The 13227-nt window shown below is 42.4% G+C and overlaps 1 protein-coding gene across 3 annotated transcripts in view; it reads left to right on the forward strand.

The window, feature by feature from the left end:
- The window catches only part of dtx1 (deltex 1, E3 ubiquitin ligase), a 52748-nt gene extending 39847 nt beyond the window's left edge, over positions 1-12901 (forward strand). For 2 of the 3 annotated variants that reach the window (XM_053420033.1, XM_053420036.1), the window contains 7 exons: positions 965-1026; positions 1235-1396; positions 3890-3951; positions 4106-4264; positions 6284-6445; positions 8240-8329; positions 8494-12901. In XM_053420033.1, the coding sequence (XP_053276008.1) occupies positions 965-1026; positions 1235-1396; positions 3890-3951; positions 4106-4264; positions 6284-6445; positions 8240-8329; positions 8494-8718 (922 nt within the window). In that variant the 3' untranslated portion in view covers positions 8719-12901. The remainder of the gene's footprint in view (positions 1-964; positions 1027-1234; positions 1397-3889; positions 3952-4105; positions 4265-6283; positions 6446-8239; positions 8330-8493) is intronic. The other variant, XM_053420034.1, reaches the window with a different exon arrangement.
- The last annotated feature ends 326 nt before the right edge of the window (positions 12902-13227 follow it).

A 13227-nucleotide genomic window follows, 5' to 3' on the forward strand; every position in this document is an offset into this window, starting at 1 on the left:
GCGTGAAACATCATGATTGACAGCTGAGACTGACTAACAATTGGTCGAGACTGCACAAATGTTCGAATGCCCAAGATGGCGGTATCCAAATCATGATGCTGCATGAGATGCTTTTTCTTGGGTTGACCAGCTGTCGCACATCTGGTGCTGGTAACCACATCTGGTGCAGTTTATGTGCTGCTTGTTTACTCAATTGTAAATGTGATTTAAAACCAGATTTATCTCTAATCAAAGAATCGAAACATTTCTATCAAATGTTTTTACGTTGACTGACTTTCCAGCTGTGCCTGTGACTTCTCAGTGTTCCACCTGAGGAAAGCAAACTTGCTCCTGTAATCAGTCATTCTGTGGCCCCTGCTGGCTGCTGACTGAGAGTCACTGACTCGTGCGCTCATATTAATTCCCCGACTGCTTTGGTCCGCTCTGCTCCACAGATCTTGAGGCGTGCACAAGTCAACTGTCTCTGTCGTCGGTGTTTGTCATGAACTGCAGCCGCTCCAAATGTCAGCCCGAATCAGGCTCTGCTGCGCTGCTTTGTACATGAGTCAAGCTGTCTCGTCCCATCGCAGTTGTCTGTGTCTCTTTGGTGAAGCGCATGTGACATTTTAACTTCAGAGTTTTTCGTGGCAATGCAGAGAAAAACTAGCTGCTGTTCTCGGTTTTCTCAGCTGTGGCGAAATGGGCGGTGGAGCATTTATTGTCCATTTTAGAGGTCACAGGGCCAATTCAAGAATATAGAAATAGGAATCTACATTTAGTTTTATAAAAAGAACAAAAAAATCCTAATCCCCATCACATAGAGGACATGACTGTTTCTAAATAATCTGTGTTTTCTGTTGACCTTTGTGTCTCCATACAGCCACTAGAATGAATCTATTATGTCAGCAGGTCCCTTATATGGTAGTTAGGTTCTTTATTTATTTATTACTACTGTATTTCACTCTTGTTTTCTTTCCTCTGGTAGTGTTCCTGCCCTCCCAGTAAAGAACTTGACTGGATCTGGACCATTACACCCAGCACTAGCAGGTTAGACAAAATCTTGAGAATCTGTTTGAAAAATCAGCTAAAAGTGCTTTTTGTGCTCAAGATGTCTACTCATACTTATCTTAAAAGACACTCACAATTAGTGTTCTTTTCCACTCTTACGTGTGTGTGTGTGTGTGTGTGTGTGTGTGTTTGTTTGTGTGTTTGTTTGTGTGTGTGCCTGCGTGCCTGTGCTGCACATATGCATCAGGTATGACAGGTATCCTGATGTGCGCTGCAGGTCTGCCTGTTTGCCTGACGCGGGCTCCCAAGCCTATACTGCACCCGCCGCCCATTAACAAGAGCGACATGAAGCCTGTGCAGGGGATCAACGGCATGCGCCGCAAAACCAAGAAGAAGCACCTGAGAAGAGGTAAGATGGAGGGAAGAGAGGAGAGGAGGAAACTATACAAAGCACAAATGGAACCAATCCCTGACATGCAGCAGATGTTCTCTTTCCTGCCAAGCTTCGCAGGATTGCTTTCTTATCAGCCGTCTGTTGTTTAGTGTGCAAACAAAACCAAAGCTCTTCCTGTGGTGATCAACAGTCTATTATTGCTGTTTAAATGCCTCCCATTTAAGCTCCATACGGGTGTTACAATAAATACACCCTCATCCAATGTTGCTGATAATTCGTAACATACCGTTCAAATGGTTCCACTAAAATGTAATGATGATCACTGGTTTCACATTAAATAGTAAATGCAGGGAAATAGATGTTGGACTTTATGCAGATTGACAGAGGCCCTTGTAAGGAAAGTAATTAACAAGGGACTGTTGTACTGAGGGGGTTTCAGAGCAGAGCTGCTGTTCGGTTGGATCGTTTCCGGCTTAAATAAGAGCCGGTCGATGGAAACCGTGGAAACCGCGGGCCTCCCAAGGGAGTCTTTGTCCTAATTGATCAGTGAGGCTGCTGGGTTCCATCCCTGCACTGTGCCCGTCCTCTCAGTCGGCCCTGCAGAGCTCTCCACTGCACAATGTTACACGTCCCTTAGTTTCCTATAATATCCTGGGCACTAAATTCATATGGTATGATAAATGTAAGAGCATGTCATACGATTCAACATGCTGCATGTGGAGGATAGTCATTAACTTGTTAACACACCTGACTGAAGCCAAATGAGACTAACTATATCTTATCTATGATCACACTACACCAGCTCAGAGTAGGAAGTGCTAGAATCGCACTGTGAACGAAATCCTGCTCTGGCAACAACATACTCTGTGATATCTGGCTATTTATATAACATAAATATGTATATGCTAAGCAATAGATATGAAGTTGGCATCGTTCAGTTGTTTTCCAAACCACAGACGGTGCTGTGAAGAGACTCAGATTTCCAGGCTTCTCATGTCCTCTACTCTGCAGTAGATAATCTTCACGACACAAGATTTGCAAAGGAAAATCGAAGGTATAGAAAATGGGCTACTATATAATAAAAATAATATAACAAGCAAAACAAGTTTAAAATCTTCTATTAAATATAGTTCAACACATTGGAGATAAAACAACAATCTGCACAATCCCCATGATGTGCACTCTTCTCATGTTATTCCCTTCTTGGATAAACGTGTCTCCTGTCATTTATTCCTTTTTTAAATGCATTGTAATTTGTTTGTCTGCAAGCCGATTGAATTTAGTGCCACTTTTAATGCCGCTGTATATAGTATAGTATGTTTTAGAAGTTTGTTTTGGATGAGATTTATAGAACAAATCCCACTGGCTGTGTTTAGCATCCTAATGTTTGCTAATTAGAACAGAATGTTCAATTCTTGGCTTTGCAAACACCCAAATTATTCTATCTATTCCCTATGGACCGTGAATATCTGTTGCAAACCCCATGATGATATTCAATATCCATTTAGTGGTGATGGAGAAAGCTTGAGGAGGTCACCAAATATTTCATCTCTGGACCGAGGCACCAGACTAACTGCCATCATCAAAGCCTTTGCTGTAATGTAGCTGAAATTGTGAAGTTTGTCTCTTTTCCCTTTTAATTATCGACAAATCTCTCGGTTGTTTTAGGAAAATGCATTTGACAAGATAAAGAAAATGCAGGAATTTAAGTAACCCATGACACAATTGTTGGTGCAGTCTGCAGAGAGAGCGCCTGAACTGAGACAGAGTGGAGGACTGTGAGGGGGATGGAGATGTGGTTTTACTCATGCAGGGAGATTTATTCTGCTCTGCTTTCTGGGCAGAAAAAAAGGTCAGAGAGGATTTCGATGCGGCTAATAAAGCCATCAAACAGCAAAAGCGTTAAAATGCATGAATCCTCCTTTTTTCTGTTTTCTCTCCTCCCTTACTTCACAGCTCTCTGCCTCCTCTGTCTTTCCTACGCCATATACCTTAACTTTATTTGGATTTTGCTAGTCTTTCCACTCAGGCAGTCATTCTCTCTCTCTCTCCCTCCCTCTGTTCTGTTCACTGGCTGTCCCTCAAATGAACAAACAAAGGCTCCGGGGGAAAAGAGGTTGCCTATAAGCGTATTAGGGGTGTAAGCTGTGGGTGTGCTCTCAGCCATGCTTGCACTCTGGGATTATCAGAGAGTGTGGGGATGGCTGGTTGTTACGTGGCAGTTTGAAGGTGACCTCCTCTCCAACATCATGGACACACACACACATATATATATACATATAGTCACTCATGTGCACACTGACACTCCCTCATCAAAACATGGCGACCAGGCCCGAGTGGCCAAGTTTGTCATCCATCAAGATCTAGCTGTTATTCTCTTGTGTTCACATGACAAGCAGACGCCATCCAGCGGTCCATCTTGTCTTTGTATTGATGGTGTGTAGGTGTACGAGTTTTCCTTTTCTTTGAGGTTCATCTCATCTCTCTTATGTTTTATCTTATGACAAGGGAAAAACCCAGAGGATGTCGTGCGAAGATACACAGACAGGATTAAAGTGGTGCCAGACGAGGTAAGAAAATGACACAAAAAAGATGCAAACCTCAAAGTTCAGTGCCTCTATACCGAGAGAGGGTCTCTGCCATCATTCGATATGAAGTGTGAAACTCTCACGAATACACAGTGGGGTGGAATGGCAGCTCAAATATTGTCTTTGGCTATTCCAGGATTGTACCATCTGCATGGAGAGGCTGGTCATGTCGTCGGGCTATGAAGGCGTCCTGCAGCACAAAGGCATCAAGCCAGAGCTGGTAGGCAAACTTGGCAAGTGTGGGCACATGTACCATCTGCTGTGCCTGGTGGCCATGTACAACAATGGCAATAAGGTGGGTAAAAGCTTCTGAGCCAGACATTGTTATGATGTCACTCTCAGCTCAAATAATAAACTTGCGATGTCTTGCAGCTTGACTGCGCGAGCAGCTCTCGAAAAATCAACAGGCCTCAATATTGTTGCACACAGAGGGAGGTCTTATAATCAGACTTAACAATGCTCTGTAATATAAATCTTCATGAACGCACAGTTCACTTGCATTAAACACAAATGTAGTATGTGTGAATGCAGAAAATGAGAGTACATGTTTAAGCAGCAATGGCTTGTGTAATTATATCTAATCAACATTTCAATTGCTATTCAAAGGCCAGTTCAATCAAAAAAGACATTTTCTCACTGACATTTGGTGTTATCGGTATATGTATTGTGTTATTTTGTTCATTTAAAGCCCCTAAACCAAATTTCTCTCAGGATTAATACATTGTTTTGTATTTTATTGAATTGTATTGTATTATCTGTCCTTGTACCATAGATAGTTTTAGTCTTTCTAGGTTTTGAAATATTCCCAAAATTTGCAATATTGTATACATACATTATCATACAATGTTGATATACTACTGTCACGTATTTGTGCAGCATATTTACACAAATAAGATCACGTTACTTTGGATTATCCAACAGTTTACTGTGGGACAATTTTTTTTGAGTAACCAGGACGTTTCTATTGAAAAGAGATTTTTTTCAAAGCTCAAGCAACAGATCTTGGGGGGGGGCAACATGACATATTACAACACTGATACATTATCACCTGTGGAATGGAAGCCTTATCGATTTTACACATCAGTGTCTGTTTACAGGTCTTGGGGAGTGCTACTGTATTTGTGAGGAGAAGGTTGTATAAAGCCTGTTGTGGCTCCAGGGGGAGCTGTGTGAAATCTGATGAATTGCCTCAGTCAGCGTCTGTTGAGTCTGAAGTTTACGAATGAAAAAGATTTGTTGATGAAGAGTTAGAAGGAAGTGAACCTACCAGACCTCAAGAACCAGCTCTTCATCACTGATTGTAGCTCTTAGATCGAGGCTACATTAGCCGAGCATTGTGGGTAATGTAGGAGACAGGAAAGAAGAATGCATAACAAAATAATCCTCTGCTTCTGCTGCATAGATTTTTAAATTTAGTTGTTTAAGGGGTAAATTGCAGTTTTTTCACATACCTGACAAATGGAAGTCCAGTATACACAATCAGCTCCTGAGGAAAATATTGTCTTTTTAGATGCTGAATTCACCACCGAGTAAATCTGCTCTGTTAACTCTGCAGTTTGGTGACGGACAGTTTTGTTTTGTTTTTTACTGGTGTTCATTTAAGTGTGTATTTAGTTTTTTATACATTTAGGTTTAATAAGTTATCTAATGCTTTATAAACAGGGTAAAACATCATGATTGACAGCTGAATCACTATGGGTCGAGTGTGTGCATGAGCTGCACCTTAATACTGCAGCTCCATCCCCATGAGCGCCTCACAGACTCTGGCTCCAAATGAACAAGATGGCAGCGTTTGTTTTTTCTGGCTAGTGGGAGGAAATGGGGACAGGTCGTCCTTCTTTATCTACAGTCTGTGAAAGTTACGTGCTGTGACCTAAAACAACACAATGAGAGCGGTGAGACTGAACCGAAACCAAAACAGTGAAGTCACAGAAAAGACGGCGAAACAATAAACTGACATCGATCGTAAAGTTGTGTGAAGTAGAGTTTGAGGGCCGCTGGGTCAGGTGAAAATTCCCTTTGGGTTCATTTCCTTGAGGGACCCCTTTCGTATTATATACACCTAATACAAAATTACTGTTCGGTGCATCATATTCAAGTTCCCACAGCATCAAAGACCACATTAAACACACTAAATAAAGGTGGAAATGTCATAGACAGACGTCCCAAATACAAACTGTCTGCATGGCTGTGTAGATACCACCCGAGACTAGGGAAAATGTTAGCTATATAATTTGGGGTATTTAAGGTACACTTATCATTTAAAGCACGTCATTAATGCCATGCTATTCTGTTTATTCTTTCTACAAACCAGGATGGCAGTCTTCAGTGCCCAACATGCAAAACAATCTATGGGGAGAAAACGGGCACCCAGCCTCCTGGGAAGATGGAGTACCACGTCATCCCCCACTGCCTGCCCGGCTACCCCGACTCCAGAAGCATCCGCATCGTCTACGACATTCCTGCCGGGATCCAGGTCAGAGGAATCTCCCTTCACTAAATCTACCGAGCTGATCTTGTGCCCCGATCCACCGTCCTTCGTCTCTAAATCCGTGCTCTCTCTACAACCGCTTATCCGCTTAAGTTTGACAGGCGCTTATTGGTGCAGGGAGGTGAGGGGTTGGGGCTGTGTGAATCACTGAGGAAACCGCATTCTTAGGGATGACACCCTGGTTCCATGCAAAGACATCCATCCATCCTTTATCTAAAGCGCTAATCCTTTGAGAGTCGCGGCTGGAGTCAATCCTCGCTGAAATTGCAGACAAGAGGCTGGGCGAAAGCCAGGCAATCCAAAATCAAAAATATGTGATGGTTAAAATGAGGCTATGTTCATCATTTATTGCAGATTTCTTTTGAATTCATAAATATATCTGAGCCTAATCTAACACAGGTCATTTCAAATTTCCATCACATGTGCAGTGGAGAGGAGAGGATGTTTCGCAGCCGAGGTTTGAGTCGGCAGGACGGTGGAGACGGCTGAATATTTCATTCTGACTGCAGAAACGACTTTTAATTGAGTCCATGAAGTGACCTTTTCAGGCCAGAGCAGCAGTCTCTCAGGGGAGAGGGTAAACTAGGAGGGAGGGGGGGGGGGGGGGGGGGGGGGGGGTCACGTGGCCGTCAAGGTCAGCTCAGTAACACTACTACCAGGAAGCGTCACTCTAGGTCTCTTGCCTCCAGTTCTCCACTCACTCCTCAGTTCACAATCGATACTATGCTCTATACATCCTGACATTAGTAGTAGTCGTATTAAACAACAAAATAACATTGGATAATATTGTTTGGTTTCAGTAATCAAATAAATAAGAAATAAATATAAAAATTCATATTTATAATAATGTCATCATGTATTGTCTGTGATTATATCTTTATGCCCCTGTGTCTGCAACAGCCAATGAATGGCCAGAGTTTTGATGTTTTTTCAGAACGATATCTCAAGAATTCAAAATGTTCAACTCTCTTTAACGGTCAATCAAAGAGAACTGATTGGCTGTGACCTCATGTTCTTGTGAACGTCATAAATCAGGAACGCCAACAGGGAATTTCATTACAGCTGGTACGAGCATTCATTTAGGCTCTGGAGGTCAAAGGTCAAGTGACACAACATCTCAGTAACACTTTGAGGTAATTTCTTCACATTTGCCACAAAAGTTGATTTACGGATTAACTGATTAATTTGGGTGATTGGAGGCACTGTGGCCTCAAAAAAACATGTCTTCAGCTTCTAAAGCTATTGACCAGTTATTGCTTTGACTCAAATATTAGCTGATTAGATTTCAGTGGTCAAATTACACAGTGACCTTATACGAGTCCGGTGGGGGGGGGGGGGGTATATAGACTGAAACTACACTGGTTGGTGGAGGCGTATAAGTGCAGGACAGCAACTGTTTTTGGAATCTACATCAATGCTTCTACTACTCTCATTGGGCTTCTGATGTGATAAACTGGGATACATAATCTGCCCATGCATTGCAATTAACAGAAGTTATGAGCAGTTAAAAAAGGCTTCATATAGCAACTTCTTCTTTGCAACACATTATAGACTTCACAAGAAAGAATAGAAAGTTGTTTTTAAGCTACTTACTTAACTATGATATGATGATTGGATATTTACAGTATATCTCCCCAATGACTTTCACCAAGGCCATTGCAAATAATGGCAGCAATAAAGCTCGCCATGTGCTCGCTGTTGACATTTCATACACAATTAAGCCTTAATTGGAAGAGAAGAAGTTGTAACGTTTGTTTTTGTCCTCGACATTTTCTCTAGACCAATGAGCACCCCAGCCCAGGGAAGAAGTTTAGTGCGAGAGGGTTCCCTCGACACTGCTACCTCCCTGACAACGAGAAAGGCAGGAAGGTAAGCTCGGACACGTTTCCCAGAAAACGACATAAGCTCTAAAAAAAATAGAAGAAAATCAAAGCGTGATTTTTGTCCCCCGGTCCTACATGTGGTAGGTTTCTGTTCTTTTTCCTGTTGAGGGATTATCGTAAGTTTTCTTCTTCTCCTCTGTGTGTCTCGAGGTCCTGAAGCTGCTCATCATGGCCTGGGACCGACGCCTCATCTTCACCATTGGCACGTCCAGCACCACGGGCGAGTCGGACACAGTGGTGTGGAACGAGATTCACCACAAGACAGAATTCGGCTCCAACCTGACGGGCCATGGCTACCCCGACCCCAACTATCTGGACAACGTCCTGACGGAGCTGTCGGCCCAGGGGGTCGGCGAAGACAACCTGAAGGACTGACGGCCGGCTCAGCTGGTGCACAAGAACACAGCCCACCCATCTCCCACGGACCAGGGATAGTGTGTGATGGGCCAACATGCAGCCGACAACTCTTTACCCCCCCGCAAACAAAAATACCCTGCAAAAGTGGCGGCCCGAGAGCAACGGAGGCAGAATACATGACATGGTTATGATCAATGTTAAGATTTCCCCTGTGGATTTGTGCCAGATTTTCTCAGAGGTTTGAGGAAATTAGAGATATGGTGAATTTTCTGTGTTCTCTGATGTCGGCTGAAGGTAAATGATATTTAAGCCCCTTTAGATTCAGACTAGAGCTGTTTCTCTGCACTTGGAGTAAATGCCAATGGGCCTACAACTATATGAAGGCATATGTGTAAATGCTGAACTCCAGAATGCATGGCCCGGACTAACACTGCATACTGAATGTGTGAGTATACGTTAGGGGGAGGTCGTCACAGGATCAGCTGTTGCTTGAGATTGTGACGATACATTTAAGAGACTTTTAGCTATTACAAATGAATCCAAATTAATCGATGAACTGCTCTTCTTTTTACTTATTACTCTAATAATCAATTATTGACCTGCAGTGGTTTTGTGATTTGAAGGAGAGGATCTCTCGACTCTGGTGATGTCATTGAAGGTGCACTTAGCTTCCTGTATCTGACCTTTTCGAGCTCCGACACCACAGATCAGCTGCTCTGTGAAACAGATGTATTGCATGAAGTGGATTCCAGAGAGCTATGAAATATTGGTGTTAGGTAATAAATGTATGTTGTGTGGTTAACCTTGTGGACGGTCTTCGAGAGGAGACGTGACACGGAGGAAAACGAGCGTCTTACCGGTCAGTTTGATGCTTGTGACGAGCTGATGTTGAGGTTGTGGAGAGGGATTTACTCTGCTCACAGGTTAAACTCATGTGTTCTGTTCACACGCTGATGACACTGACCTCCGTGAATATGTCGCCTGCATTATTTCTCTCCCTGTTGGAGCAAACCCAGGCGTTGGCTCGATCAATTATGCTGTAAGGGGGTGAGTGTGTGATCGCGTGCTATGAGGCATTAACACGCTGCCTTCAGGTCTCCAAGGAGAAAAGCGCAGATAGCCCCCCCCCTGTCCCCCCCTGTTACAAACACCCAACGGTTTTCCCTTGGAGATCCATCTTGGGCAGCGGCCCTGCTCTCCTGCAATCTACTCTCTTGTGGGCTTGTTTGCTGCCTGGTGAGTGAGCCGGGCTCCGCTGCTTGAACAGCGAGCGGTGAAACGTCTCATTCCCTGCATGAGCTCACTCAAGAGTAGTTTGGGCCGATCCTGATGTACGGCCTTGCCTCATCTCTCCCTTCTCCTAACAGCGGAGCACGTCATTTGAGGAACCATGCAAACATTGTGTCCAGTAAGTAATTCCTTGCTGGAAACAAATTATTCCCCCTCTGATTTTTTTCTTTTTGCCCGTGAGCTAGAAGAAGGTCCTCGGTGGAGATCTTGTGATGTTTCTGCACTCTGAGATAAAAGATAAGCCAGCGCTGCATAATTCTCCATAAATATATCTGATCAATTTTAATGAGCAGGGAGTGTTTATGTAAGGTTTATCGCGTGGACACTCAGCTGTGGGCTTTATTTTGGAGTGAATCATAGTCTTCCATAGCACTTTGATGCAACAGTTTTGTTTAATCTGGGTTTGACTTTTAGGAAAAATGTCTTGAATTGCAAACGAAATCTTGTCTTTTTTTAAGTTGATGTTTATAAACTGGCTTGCAATGCTTTGAAAAATATATATGATTACTTTTGCAGATGTGATATACCTTTAAATTCAAGCTCATTTTGAGTCTATGGTGTAAGTTTAATTTATTTTTATACTCTTCTATATAGAACATACTGGCCCAGTTATCTATACACAGGCACATAACATGAATACATCAAATCTGGCAAAGATTTGTCAGGATGTCAGGGACTGTTGTAATATGTATGACATGTTATAGACGTCTTATATTACAATTAGTCTTAGCGTATGCTGCTGTCGTTACCTTAATGTAGAATCTGTGTAGTTGGTCCCCTGTGGAATTCCAATAAATACAGTAAATGTGTCTTTTATTATTGGTAGGGGAGCTTTAGCAGCATGAGGATGTCCGCTCCCCCCACAAATAGGCCTTTTTTTCTTTCTCCTTGTCCAAAACCTGGGATTGGATTCTGTCCTTGTGGTCTTTGTTGAGTCTGAAGACGAAAACAACCTGCTTTAAATGCCAGCTGCAAATATTCCGAGTTTGTTTAAGCAAACCGAAGCAAAAGATTGGTGCGATTCAGCTCAGACTGTCGGCAACAAGGGAAATTAATTATTATTTTCAAAAGCCCTGAACAATTATTTTTTTTATTTCGACATTAACACAGTATAATTTGAAATGTTACAACTATTCAAGTGTGTGTGTGGACCTCTTTATGACCAAACCCCTTCAAGTTATTACTCATGTCGTTGGAGCCTAAATCTATTTACACAGTCACATTGTTGGGACATGTCGTCCTTGCGGGGACAAAAAGCAAGACCCCACAACGTCAATCATTACATTTTAAGGTGAAGACATGGTTTAAAGTTAACTTAATATAAGGTTTAGGTTGAGGTAAGAGTAAAGGTTGGGTGAGGCAAGTAGAAACTGGTTGTCTTAATAGGCAACTTTTTATTTTGGTTTCAAGTCCCAACTGATCAATATGTGTGCAGTGTTGTGCTCACAGTGTGTTTTCACTGCCCCCAAGTGGCTTGTTTTAATTATTCAACTTTATAATAATACATTTTATCTTTTCAATTTAAAAATAGCATTTTCAGAGGCTTTTTTTTTTTTTTTATCTCAAATTCCAAACTCCTTGTCTCTAGAGAAGCTGAGAAAACTATAGGTAATTTTGTAAGTGTTATTTTTACCCAGCTGTGATTGTTTGCCCTGTTCCATTTCACTGTTTGTTTTTTTTGGCACCCTTTTTCAAAATGGGACAGCGTGAGTGAATACTTCAAATCTATCAGGGAACTTTTTTCCATGTTGACTGAAGTTTCATTAACTAAGAGAAATCCAAACTTTTGCTTCTTTGACTTCTTTCCTTTCCACGAGTCGGTCCCTGCAGTGAGAGCGATGCAGGCCCTTTAGACTCTTCAGGTGTGTACAGATGAATAAAACATGGTTCGGTATTTGTCTGATTAAGGAAGAGAGAGATGGTGTTTATGCAATTTACTATTTTTGAGATCTAAAACATGATTTATGTGTAGCAAGGAGGCTGATTTGTGGTTGAAACAACAGTTTTCTTTACAGGGCTGCCTGTACCTCCTGCTTTATAGAGTCTGAGGATGTTCACATGCTACGTATAAGAAAATATTTTTGATGTCTTTTTTTGAATGATGATTGTCTCTAAAAGAACTATTACATGACATTGCTGTATTACTCTTATTAAGACTCATTCCATGATATTTTTGCTTTTGATCAGATGCGGGATAAAGGATAAAACCACTCCCAACACAGGAAGGATACGTACAGTAGTACTCTCTCATACTATCCACTGTAAACTGTACTTCTTTCTCTAAATTATACCTTAACATTTTTGTGTGGATATGCTGTGCGTTTGTATCCTTCTGCCTGTGTGACTGTGTGTGAATGCATAGGTTCATGTCCTTTAAAGGCACAGTAATGTTCTCCTAGAGGTGCATGTTAACCAAACTGCGTGTAAGTGTATTTCCAATACATTGCTGTTTGTGTATGAAGACATCATAGCTTCTTTAGAAACATCCTCAAGGCTCTCCTGGTGGTTTAGCACTGTGGTTATGCATCTGACTCGTTTATTTTCCTCGATCAGATTTGATTTATTCCGGACGGGGACGAGGCAGCGTTTGGCCGCTCTCCTCACTCTTTTCGACGACTTGTGAAACATCTGAATGTTTTGTATTTTAAGTGCCCATTTTAAACTGACATTGTCAAATCATGACGTTTTTTATGTGGTTTGATTTTACTCTTCAGCGGTGTCAACATGTGGCTGTTGAGAATGGGTCACAAAGAGAAACTGAGATCTAAAAGTAAGATATAGAGAGACATTTATGAAACTATAAAGGGCTTCTTAATCTATCAGTCTTTAATGAATTGTGATGACCTTGTTGCATGTTTGTGTGTTTCTCGTGGAAAAATAAATGTGCCCCTCAAAGGGGTAGTTTGTTTGACCTTTTGTCCCTTTGGCTCTCTCTGTTTTTCCCCCTCCCTCTCGATGGCATGTCGTCCTTGTGGAGATCTGGGGAGTTGCAGCCGTAACCGTTCTTACTCACAGTAAATTTGCTTAATGCTCACTGGTGTCTGCCTGTTGGTGCAGAGCTGTGGTTGGTGCATACTAAAACAGGCTGTTCACCAAGGTCTGTGGGAGATCATCGTCCCCTCTACACACACCCCTCCTCCTCCCAGCACCGACACAGCAGCTCAGGGGTCATTCTCCTCCGAGTTCTCCCCCCTAACGCTCCCCTCCCTCCTGCCCTGCCTCCTCTCACCACTCACC

The sequence above is a fragment of the Pleuronectes platessa genome, chromosome 4 (genome assembly GCF_947347685.1).
Source record: "Pleuronectes platessa chromosome 4, fPlePla1.1, whole genome shotgun sequence".
NCBI classification, from domain to species: Eukaryota; Metazoa; Chordata; class Actinopteri; order Pleuronectiformes; family Pleuronectidae; genus Pleuronectes; species Pleuronectes platessa.